Source organism: Streptopelia decaocto (assembly GCF_964273445.1).
Source record: "Streptopelia decaocto genome assembly, chromosome: 1".
NCBI classification, from domain to species: Eukaryota; Metazoa; Chordata; class Aves; order Columbiformes; family Columbidae; genus Streptopelia; species Streptopelia decaocto.
The window spans coordinates 207,637,913-207,650,383 of record NC_138663.1 but is presented as its reverse complement, the minus strand read 5'-3'; the positions used below and the strand labels follow the sequence as shown (position 1 = coordinate 207,650,383).

The window sequence follows — 12,471 nt, the reverse complement described above, 5'->3', positions numbered from 1 at the left end:
GTTCACAGTGTGATCCAGGTTTCTTGAAAGGTTCATCAAGGCTTTGTGAAAGCTGGCCAGAAGTCCGGAAGGAAAGCTCACGAGAACCTCTCATGCAAAGGGAATCTGCAATTTGCATTCTCCCTGGAAGTCAATGGAGCAGGCGAGATACTCACAGACCTTGAGAACAGCTCCAGCTCCATCCGCTGGAGAGGCACTTGGAAAGCAAATTACATGTCAGCTGTGCTCAGTACATCCCTGGGCAACTCCTTATTTCAGTTTCTACAGTGCTGGTCATGAACAAATAGCTCAGTTTGGGAATTCACAGTCCCTAATGCCCACGGGAAAGCCACTCTTAGCAGGTCACAGGGCACATCTGCTCTAACATTATCTAGATCTTCATTTTGAGATAAGGGCGTTTCTTCAGATCCAAACAGTTTCGTAATTTTATACTTCTGAAGATGGTTAAGCTGTTTGGAATAGTGAATGCCCTCCAGCACAGTGTCCTGTGCTGGAGGGCAGCACCATGAGATAATTGACCGTGGCACCATTATGTAACTGTGCCTTGAGCTCTGGGTGTATAAATCACATCACAGTCAATTATCTCACTAAAGGGCCCCCAACAGTGGGCTCTATTGCTTAATTAGGCTCTTGAGGTGAAGCCAACCTTGTGTCTGTGTAGTTGCCAGACATCTCAATGAGAGCGGCTGGGATGGGGTGGGGTAGGTTGGATCTGCTTTGCAGGCTGAAGGAAAGAATAAGAAAGTCATTGTGTTTCTCCACAGGAACAGTGAGGACGGATTGAAGGGGCTGGCAGAGGAAGGAAAGGCAGAGTTCAGGCATAGTGGGCACTTCCTTTATAGGGAGAGGGAGAGAAATGTGTGTCCCAGAGATGTGGGAACAAATGTGACTCTGGAACACGCTGATCTCACTCGGAGCACTTTGTTCCTCACAAGGGGAAATGGTGTTTGACGCCCCATTTCCATCAGGCACAGACTAAGGGTGAAAGAGAGCTGGGAAGTGAAGAAAGCAAAGAGTCTGAAAGTCCCTTGCCTTTCTCCGAACCCCAGGGAACAGTAGTGATGGCTCACCCTGACTCCAAGGAGGTTTCAGCCTTCAGATCCTGGAGATCCAGGTTCTGCACAACTTCTTCCCCTACCAGTATGTCAGCACAGTGATTCCCTGCTATTTATTTTTCTTTTCCTTCCCACTTCAACACCTTTTCCTCCACCTCATCCATTGTCCACTTGCCCACCTTACCATCACTGGCAGAACTGTGCTCATTTCTAACAGCCACAAACGAGTCCCACCAGTCCTACCCTGGCTGACCAACTCTCCATTCCTCCTTTGTGCCTTTCCACACCAGCCTTTTAGCTCAAACATAGCCCTTTTGGGGACAGGGACGGTCACTTTCTGGATGCTGCCTTGTGAATGTTTGAACAGCCAGTGAACAATTAGAGAGCTCTCCAGCAACCAGCTGGAAGCCTGTTCCAGGAGGAGAGTAACTCTTAAGTTACAGCCATTAAGAGAACAAAGCAAAGGGGTCGGCTGGAAGTGCAGCTAGATTTATGCAACCTTTTTTGTTATAACAATAATGCTAATGATGTACTGCATGAGGGCTGCACAGCAAGGGGGATGGCTGAGAATGAAGCAGAAAACAGCTGCAGAGCCACCACAGCACTACGGCATGTGGCTGAGTAGATGTGAGTGTGGGTCTGCACGTGGGGAGCTCTGTGGTGCTGAGATTATCATAGGATCACAGAATCATAGAATAATTGGGTTGGAAGGGACCTTCAAAGCTCATCCAGTGCCACCTCTGCCATGAGCAGGGACATCTTCACCAGCTCAGGTTGCTCAGAGCCCCGTCCAGCCTGGCCTGGGTTGTCTCAAGGGATGGTTCATCCACCACCTCTCTGGCCAACCTGGGCCAGGGTCTCACCGTCCTCAGTCTAAAAAATGTTTTCCTCATGTCTGGTCTGAATCTCTCCTCTTTTAGTTCAAAACCATCACCCCTTGTCCCATCATAACAGGCCCCACTAAAAAGTCTGTCTCCATCTTTCTTATAAGCCCTATTTTAAGTACAGAAAGGCCACAATAAGGTCTCCCCATACTCTTCTCTACTCCAGGCTGAAAAATCCCAGCTCTCTCAGTCTGTCCTCCCAGCAGAGCTGTTCCAAGCTCAGATCATTTCTGTGGCTCCTCTGGCCCCTCTCCAACAGGTCCATGTGTGTCCTGTGCTGAGGGCTCCAGAATTGGATGCAGTATCAAGACAATGCCTGTTTTCTGATGGACAATCCATTGTGTCCAGCTTGGCCGGGAGAGGGACAGTGGCCCAACTCACCTTGGAGCAGGGTGTAGAAGGCTCCTGATGCCGACAAATTGGTTGTTATCGTAACATCATCCTTGCTGGAGGTTTCCACCTGGACATGCACGGAGCTGTCGGTGTCGCTGCGGAAGCTGCTCACTTGGCCCGTGGGGAAGGTCACGTTGGTCAGGCGGCCAAAGCTGTCGTACCTGAAAGGGAGGTTGGAGTGAAGTCAACAGAGGAGTGGGATACAGTAATCACTTGATAAAGCAGAGACCAAATCTTGAAGTCTTCAGCCAGATTTTTCCCAGAGAAAAACGCATTGTCACTCTGTCAGACTGTCTTGACTTTTTCGGTTTCATGAGGAGAAAATCATGGCTTTTAGCTGAAGAAAATCAAGCAAAGAACAGAAAATGACTAAATAAGTATTAGCCTGTATTTTTACAACATTTTTTCTGATACTTATCACCTGCACTGTGCTTTTTGTTTACAAGAGTGACTTTATTTCCCATTCGCTGTGCTGCGACTTATGGAAAAGCACTGTCCCATGTATCCCGTCTAGCAGAACTAAGAGTTTCTGAAGGCCACCAACTGTTTTGCCTGCTTGTGTCCTGAGGTTTTATTTTCTGCTATCTTATTTTAAAAGCTAATGTTAAAGCAGAAGCAAGGACCTGCCAGATTGGCCATATCAGGTAGAAAACTGTCCTTTCTGAACATGGTGTAGAGCCCTGAGCACAGCTGAGACCCCCGTGTTTACCTTTTACTGTTCCTAGGACCATCTGGAAGGATTGATTTTAAAAGTCTAAAAAGGCACTCCAGTTTTCACCCCTACTGTGTCCTTGGCTTTTCCAATGAGGGAGTCGACCTAAGCACCATCCAGGAAGGTTTCTGTGATGTGGACAGCTGTGTACCAGGACCCAGATGAAACAAGCTACAAACACACAGGTCCCACAGCAGTTAAGCTGGGAGGTTATTTTTCACCAAAAACACACATTAAGGATACATTGAGGATAACAAGCTCAGGAAACAGTATCTAAGAGGCAAAGCCAAAAGAAATGAGTTGATTTAGAAGAGGGGAAACAAGGAAGTGGGAAGATGCCACCCTGACAATGGTTGGTCTGAGGAGGACTATAATTAATTGTTCACCATGGCTACTGAGGATGTGACAAAACATAATGAACAGAAACAAGGAAGATTCAGATCAGAAGCTGGAGAATATTTTCCAGGCCCATAGCTGGTCCAAGCAGAAGAAAAGATGGAGCATTGGAGAACCCATTGCTTGACACTTTTAAGAAAATGTCTCAGAGAGGATCTGGATACTATTGATCAGACCTTGGAGGGAGCAGATGTTTGAGGAACTCTTGATCCTTCTTTTCAGGATTACTCTGATCTGGGGAATAAGATGGTAGACCTCAGCTAATAACAAAACCCTCTGAACTGAAGGGGAAGGGGAAGGGGAAGGGAAGGGAAGGGAAGGGAAGGGAAGGGAAGGGAAGGGAAGGGAAGGGAAGGGAAGGGAAGGGAAGGGAGGGAGGGAGGGAGGGAGGGAGGGAGGAAGGAAGGAAGGAAGGAAGGAAGGAAGGAAGGAAGGAAGGAAGGAAGGAAGGAAGGAAGGAAGGAAGGAAGGAAGGAAGGAAGGAAGGAAGGAAAGATGCTCTTGAACTGCAACCTGTAAGAGACCCATGAGCAGCCATTGGACTGGCTCTGCACCAGCAGAGCAATTTGTCTCCTCTTCCATTCTCTTTTTTCTTCCAGATTTGCACACAGTGCTGCTACTTCCCTTTTGACAATCTACTGGCAGTGGCTTAGGGTGAGAAAGGGCTGGCTGAAAAGGTGATTTTTGCCCAAGTTTAATATTTAAGCTATAGTGATGAAGTGGGTGAGCTCACTGCAAGTCTCTCCAGCCCTTGGGTTTGGAGACACCATGAGGTGGAGCTTTTCTTGCCCACTGGGCAGAGGAGGAGGTAGGAAGGCAGAAGAAAGCATTTGGCCCCCCATGGTGTCAGCCTATCGGTCATGGGATTATTCACATATGGAGGACAGAGCAGCCTTGCCCTTTCCCTCTGAGACGTGGGCAATCAGTCAGCCACTTGTGAAATGGAAAAGAAGAAACTAAAAAAAAGAAAAAAAGAAAGGGATGGATTCAGGACTGCATTGCAGGAGTTTGGCAGAGACCACTTGAAGCTTTTCCAAGCAGCTATAGCAGCGCACAGCTTGGATCTAAACGGAATCTTGCAAGAGCCAGAACTGAAGAGCTCTGAGCACCAAGCTCTTTGCTCCGTGTTTGTGGATGTCCTGTTTGCACTGAGGTATGAGGTTTGCTTGTGCTTTCTGCACAGTCATCTGCACAGCTCCTCCTAAAACTGTAGGTAAGTCTGAAATGGAAAACATCACAGGCGATCACATCTTTACCTCTTCTGCTGAGACAGGACACAGGGGACATGATTCAGTCTCTCCTTTGAAAGGAGAAAACAATTATTCATAGAATCATTCATAGAATCATTTCAGTTGGAAGAGACCCTCAGGATCATCGAGTCCAACCATAACCTAACCAAACTCTAGCACTACCCCATGTCCCTAAGAACCTCATCTAAATGTCTGTCCAACCCCTCCAGGGATGGTGACTCCAGCACTGCCCTGGGCAGCCTGTTCCAATGCCCCACAGCCCTTTCCGGGAAGAAATTGTTCCCAAGATCCAACCTCAACCTCCCCTGGTGCAACTTGAGGCCGTTTCCTCTGCTCCTGGCGCTTGTTCCTGGGGAGCAGAGCCCGATCCCCCTGGCTCCAAGCTCCTTTCAGGCAGTTCAGAGATCAGAAGGTCTCCCCTCAGCTCCTGTTCTCCAGCTGAACCCCCCAGGTCCCTCAGCCGCTCCCATCACACTTGTGCTCCAGCCCCTTCCCCAGCTCCGTTCCCTTCTCTCAACTCACTCCAGTAAAATTTCTTATTTTCCCTTGACTCAGATCACACAGCACATCCCTGATATCTTCTATCACATACCCACAGTGTCCCAGGATGCATCAGCTCGAAGGCTTGAGCATCCCAAACAGATAATATGTTTAGCGAGTCAAATTACTTAGTTCCTTCTACCTCTGCTTTCAGCCCTATAAAGGCATTTATAGGGCACATCTTCAGCCTGCGCAGGAAGGCTAAGCAACCGGGTCTTATGTAGCCGCAGGTGTGCCCTGGTATTTGCAGGAAGATAAATCTCTCCTAGTCACCTCATTTTGCAGCTAAGCTGCCTAGACCTGTTCCCACAGTCCTGGGATTTAGGCGTGGGCCAGTTTTCATCACAGCTCGAGACTCCCGCGTTCTCCAAATGCTCCAAAAGCACCAGAATTAAGGAAATACCGAAACGCGGGAGCGCACACAGCCGCCACTCCGAGCAATGAATTCATCACCTGCTAACGCAGCTGCTGCCTCCCATCCCAACCTGCCGCACCGCCCCAGCACTTCCAATTACAGCCACAATTATTAGGCCAGTGAGGGAAGCCGTTGCCATCCATTCCCAATTGGAAGCGTATTTAGCCAAGGTTCAATGCACAGAATTAAAACGGTATTTGGTGCTTATGCGGCCTAATTGTTAGCTTGTAAACATTCAGAGCTTTCATTTATCACATTACCATTGTGTAGAGACCTGGGCCTTGGGAATTAAAAAGAGCATCCTAAGTACCATCTATTAAAAAATCAATTCCTTGCCTGAGTCTCTGGGTTTCCTCATTTTAGCTTTTTCATACTGCATCAACCTTTTAAAACTACAAGTCAAATAGATTGGAAAAGAATCACTATAATAATATTGCATTTAGTGCCAAAATGTCCTAATGTACTTTGCAAAGTATATTCTGCGTGCGATTACACAGACGTGCACCCGCTGCCTCTGAACAAGCTTGCCTCGTCTTTATTTTTCAAACAGCATTAAACAGGGCATTAAAAAGAAATCTATAGCAGACAAACTGATGCTACTCAAATATGTATGAGGGCAAGTCCTCTCCCTAATGACACAAGTTGCAGCCCCTGTCTGCAGAATTTTTGGACGTCCCAAATAAGAGGAAGATCTCTCTCTTTCTCTCTAGCTTTTATCATCTCATAATTCCCTTCTTTCTCAACCAAAACCTGATACCACACATTCATTTTAGGCCAGGCCAATGGCTCAAAATTTGGCCTCACAACTGAGAGTACTGGAGAAATACTGTTTTATCATGGGACTTACTGGAGTATCACTGTAACTTCTTCAGAGGAACAATTATGAGAATCTGATTATTTCATCATGAATAAATTGTGGAGCAAAGAAATCTTATGGAAACAGGAGGGAGAGCAAAAGTCAAAAGTGTTTCTCGCACTCCAGTCTGCTACAGGAGCAGAAAGGGACCCTCACCTGAACTACTGAAAACCAAGAATGCCACCAAATACCATAATAGTCAATGCATGGCCTAAGACATCAGATGATAAAGAGATGTGAGACGACAAGGGATAATGGTTTTAAGCTCAAGGAGGGGAGATTCAGGCCAGACATGAGAAAGAAATTTTTTACACTGAGGGCGGTGAGAGTCTGTCCCAGGTTGGCCGGAGAGGTGGTGGATGAACCATCCCTGGAGACATCCCAGGCCAGGCTGGACGGGGCTCTGAGCAACCTGAGCTGGTGAAGATGTCCCTGCTCATGGCAGGGGTGGCACTGGATGAGCTTGGAAGGTCCCTTCCAACCCAAACTATTCCATGATTCTCTGAATCTATGATAATGCAGTAAAGCTAGATTTTCTCTGAGTCAAGAGGTCGCCGCTCCTCTAAATGGAAGTGTCATTTATCTCTGGTTTTGACTAAGAGAGAAAAAACTTCAAAGCCTTTACACCAAGTGCAAGGCAGACTGAGTGTGCATCTCACTATGGGGCAGATGCTGACCGCGATGCTCAGTTCTGGTACCCCAGTCACCCACACCAGGGCATTGGCTGGAGCACCAAACACTGCTGGTACTGGGGTGGGACCTCTGCTGAGTCCTGGAGGTTCTTGGGAAGCCATCCAAGGTCCTCCTGCATGCTCAGTCCAGCTGGCTCCTGCCTTCCACCCATTACGGTGTGTGAGGTTTGGCAGAGTTCCGTTCTCTGCAAAACGGCATCTTATGTTACAGGTCAAAGCTCCCTTTACCACCTATCTGAAGATCTGGTACCCTTCACCCTCCAGGCAGCTGTGAGCCATTTCTTGGGCAGTCCATGAAAACGTTTTGAATTTCGGGGCTTGGCTGAAGCGATGTGTAAGTATTTCATTTTGTATGGGAGGAGGTGACCTTCAAAACTAATTGGGCAGACAAAGGACCTAAGCAAAAGAGCCTCATCTGGGCTAAATAATGCATAGAAGGTTTGACTTTAGCTCAGAGGGAAATTGAATTAACGTACAGTGATATCATCTCAATGAGCTAATCAAGATGATTGCCGTATTCTTTATTTAAACAAATACATTAACCAGAATTTCCGGATTCTGAAGCAGATAAAGAGTAACTGCTAAGAATCTTTGTAAAGGCTGGTAGCGAATTTTCATGTCAAGCAAAAAAGCAGCAACAACAAGGAAACAAGCAGTCACACAGCATCCTTTGTCTTTGACTTGAGGAGCTGAACAACAAGAAGATGTTCCCCTGGCAGAGTTTCCACATCAACCTCCTTTGCTGCTGATTATCACTGTCACAGGTTCAACAGGAAGGCAAGTCTTTAATCCAGTTACTGGACAAGCTGAGCTGCATTGCATTATCAGCGAATGTCAAGCCCTCTGCAGAGGCAAAGAAGGTGTATATAATGCTAAAACCCTCAAAGAAGTCCTAGATAGGCCTTTAGGGACAGGCTAATTACTGCAGGGAGTTAAGTTTTACTCTTAAAAGAAAGGGAAACTGCACAGCATTATATACTGAACTTTACTCAGCGCTGAACTCAATGAAGCAGGATTGTTACAAAAGGCTTTGGGGTAGTATGTGCAAAAGGAAGAGCTGTAAGTGCTGTGGGCCAGTCTGCCACCACCTGAAGAAGGCACCTGGCTCCTTCCCCTACAGAGATGAAGGGATGATGTGCCAGCCCAGCCTGAACCCTTGCAGGACCTGGATTCCCTGCAGATAGACTTCCAGGTCTGCATTAATGCATCCCACCTCCAGAGTCACACCAACAAGCCCATACAGAATCACAGAATCATTTTGATTGGAAAAGACCCTCAAGATCATAGAGTCGAACCGTTAACCCAACACTCTCACTAATCCATGTCCCTAAGAATGTCATCTATGTGTCTTTTAAACCCCTCCAGGGATGCTGACTCCACTGCTGCCCTGGGCAGCCTGTTCCAATGCCCAACAACCCTTTCCGGGAAGAAATTGTCCCCAAGATCCAACCTCAACCTCCCCTGGTGCAACTTGAGGCCGTTTCCTCTGCTCCTGGCGCTTGTTCCTTGGGAGCAGAGCCCGGCCCCCCCTGGCTCCAAGCTCCTTTCAGGCAGTTCAGAGATCAGAAGGTCTCCCCTCAGCTCCTGTTCTCCGGCTGAACCCCCCAGGTCCCTCAGCCGCTCCCATCACACTTGTGCTCCAGCCCCTTCCCCAGCTCCGTTCCCTTCTCTCAACTTGCTCCAGCACCTCAAGGGTTCTCTTGTCTTGATGGGGCTATATGTCACAGCTCTTTGCAGCCTTATGATAAAGGCTGAAAAATGTCCTGGTAAGAGCAACAACTGAAGGAGAACCAGATATGCTGGACATGTACAAACATAGTATTTCCACTCTTGCTACACCATTGCTCTTTCACGCTGGGTGTCTGGTTATGGTCCTCTGTAGACAGTCAGGTAAAGGTAAATCTTATAAAGATGTTCTTCATGGGCCCACTGGTGCAGTGTCAACTTGCCAGCTGGATTTACGTTTACTCTTTAACTTTTTAAACAGTTGTGTCCAGCCTGCCCTGGCCCATAAACAACTATTATGTGCTGTAAGAAACATGAAGCTTTTCCTCAGAGTCAGATTTGACGTCTTTATTTCCTTGGCCACGAGCAAAACAGAAATATGAGCCTCACCTTCCCCCTCAGCTGGGACTGCAAACTACTCAGAACACCTTCCAGCTGCTCAGGATCACAGGATTTCTCTAAAACACTTAAACTTCCCCAGTGTAAATGTCCTGATGTTCTGATACAGAAACCAATAACCTGAAGGTATCGAACACTGATTTGGTTTATGCCATTTTCTTTGGTATCCTGGATATCAAAGAACTTAGATTTCATCCTGATATGCTTGCACTCATCCCTGCAGTTTGTGTTTGACTCAGGCAAATCTGGTAAGAATATAACTTTTAAAAGGTATCCAGAGCAATGATCTAAGATATCAAGAAATAAAGAATACAATGATTCTCATGGTTGGTTACTAGAGTCATGCCTTCTTGTCAACTTGAATGTCTCCAGCTTTGATTTCCAGCCCCTTACCCTTCTCAAGCCTTTCTCTACTAGATAAGAGTCTCTCTGTAGGTGGTAGTTTTGTGCTGACATGCTGTGATCTAGACACTTCCCAGACTTCTTCATGTTAAGATAAACAGAGCATGCCTTCTTAGCTTTCCCGCATAAAGCACTTTCTCCCCACAAATGCATTTTTGTAGTGTTTTTCTGCACAGCTTTCAATTTTCACTGTCCTTCATAAACTGCAAAGATGAGAACTGGCAGTATTAGTCTCATGAATGGTGCAGAGAGATAAAATTACCTTCCTACGACCCACTACAAGTAGACAGGGACATGTAAATGTATTAATTTTGTTTGTCCATCCAAGCAACAAGTTAGACAGACTTGCCATGGAATTATATGTGCACCCTGGCATTAGACTGAATGTATTTTCTTTAAATGAAACCTACTTCATCAAGCAATCTAAGTATCTTACCTTCATTAATCTTCTCATTTTATTACTTCTGATTATTTTTTTTTCAGATCATGGATGCAAAACCTTGGTAGAATCAACCCCTGCCAATTCACCTGAAAGGTGGGTTGTATTGCTGATTATCTTTTGAGACCTATCACAGAGACATTTCTTGAGCCATTTGATATGGACTTTTCACAGCTGAGAAGAAAAGCAGACTGAACTGCTTCCTAAGTCCCCACTGGATGAGTTAGGACAGGATCAGACAGGACAAGATGGATAGGATAGGATAGGATAGGATAGGATAGGATAGGATAGGATAGGATAGGATAGGATAGGATAGAATGAAGTGTGGCAGTCTCTGATTCATCAAGGAAGATTTAGACTGAGCCTATGAACCAGCTTTCTACCAATAACACTGAGATAGATAAATAGTTAGATAGATAATAGTTAAATAGTTATCACTGGCAATATTTATGAATAACTATGACTTTGATAGGATTCATCTGATCAACTTGCAGACCTCTGCAAGGCAAACATCTGTATCTGAGCTAATCATTCTGGACTACCTTTACAGAAGGAAACTTTGAGAATACATCTTGTCTCATCTCATCCTAAAGCTGACATAACTCACAAGAAACTCACCTTGAAAGTGCCTGTTTCTCTCCATTGCCTATCAAGGGAGGCTGAGGTAACCAACTCAGATATAGATTTTTACCCTGTAGTTGTATAAAGCTGCATCAGAACCTGTCAGGAACAGCTAAATAGAGATAACTAATCACAGGTTTGGCTGAGATATCTCTGAAGACACATTCCCAGTTCTATTTTCAGTGATGCTGTGCTATCATAGAGTGCTGACTTGCTCTAGTCAAGATTTCCATAGTCTAACCGCTGGAGAATATTGTCTTCCATTTACCTCTAAAAAGCTTTCTTATGACTCTTCTGAAGTGCATAAAAGGACTAGAACGATGATGACTTTCACAAATGCTCTATTTTGTTGGATAGCAAGAAATAATGGATTGCTGTTATAAATATATCCACACAGTAAGTTAGATTTTAGCTTCTGTCTCATTTTGTCTCCTTTATATTTTCACTCACACTTTTAAATAAAATAATATGTTTGAGGTATAAATCTGACCATTATTAGCTGTAATGTTTAGTTTTCTTCACTGTCCATGGCTACATCTGATTTCAAGCATGGGAACTCTTAGGTTCTTTGCAAAAAGAAAATACCCCCTTGATTTAGCATGATGGTTCTGACGATATCACAGGCTTCCAGTCCTGTAGAGAAAAACACCCCATCGTTCCTCCCTAAAGCTTCCCTCAAGCAAATCCAATGTAAGAGATGGAAGGGTATTAACGTTGATTGACTGAGGAATATTGCCACAGTTATTGCAAGCAGAACATTGATGGAATGCAAATAACCTTTCAAAAGCTTCATCACAGAGTTTCCATCAGTTCTTTTTGAGGCAGGAGTAGTAATAGCGAGTATCAAGCAAAGAAATTTGAAACCGGGCCTGGAACATTTGAAAGAAAGAAGCAAAGCAACTGCACGTTGAACACACGGATATGTGGGTTTAGCCAGCTTTGCTTCCCAGAGTCTCTTTCTATTTTTTAAAATACATTCTTTTTTCTTTGTAATCTTGGGAACTGTCTATTCTAGCCAAATTGGACTCTTACAATGGGTCTATTATTATGGCAGCTGAACAATGTCATGTAACCATTCAAACCATATGGGAAATTATGCACTAGCAGGAGCATTTCAAAGAGGTTAGACTTGAAAATCAAAATGAAACTAGGGAGGGGAGAGGGTTCTCAACAGCAGGATTAATTTCCAGGCCGTCCTTCAGGATGCCCTTCATTCAGTTATCTATCTTTTTCCTATTTGATATCAGAAGTGTGTTGTCTTGATGGTATTTATAAGCAGGGAATTGCTGACATTAATACAAAAAAGAAGTACAAATCTTCAAGTCACTGCCATCCCTGGGTTTTTCAATGCATTCTGTCTTTTCTCAGCTCAAAAACTCTTTGGGACAGGGATGGTCTTGAACAGTGCTGAGACGATTTTTAAAGCTCAGTGAGGCCAATTACAACAACAGAAACCAAGAAAGCAGTCCATTAATTACAGAATCGTTTTCTGAGCAAGCTGTCATTAGTCATTACCAGGGTGTCACTCTACATCAGCCACTTCAAACAAGCTCAGAAAAGACACTGCGACATAGGAAGTAGCTGAAAAGCTGTGAAAAAGGATCTGATGGAACTTTGACACTTCCAAGGCTTTCAAAGCCAAGAAAAATTATCTGATGTGCAGCATAAATCACCAGTTCCTACCATAGTTAA

At 45.1% G+C, this 12,471-nt stretch overlaps 1 protein-coding gene across 1 annotated transcript in view; it reads right to left on the bottom strand.

Annotated features, from left to right (window-relative positions):
• TENM4 (teneurin transmembrane protein 4) overlaps positions 1 to 12,471 on the bottom strand; it is a 653,831-nt gene that overhangs the window by 30,553 nt on the left and 610,807 nt on the right. Inside the window, exon 29 of the mRNA XM_082052895.1 lies at positions 2,321 to 2,493. Coding sequence (XP_081909021.1) covers positions 2,321 to 2,493 — 173 coding nt within the window. The remainder of the gene's footprint in view (positions 1 to 2,320; positions 2,494 to 12,471) is intronic.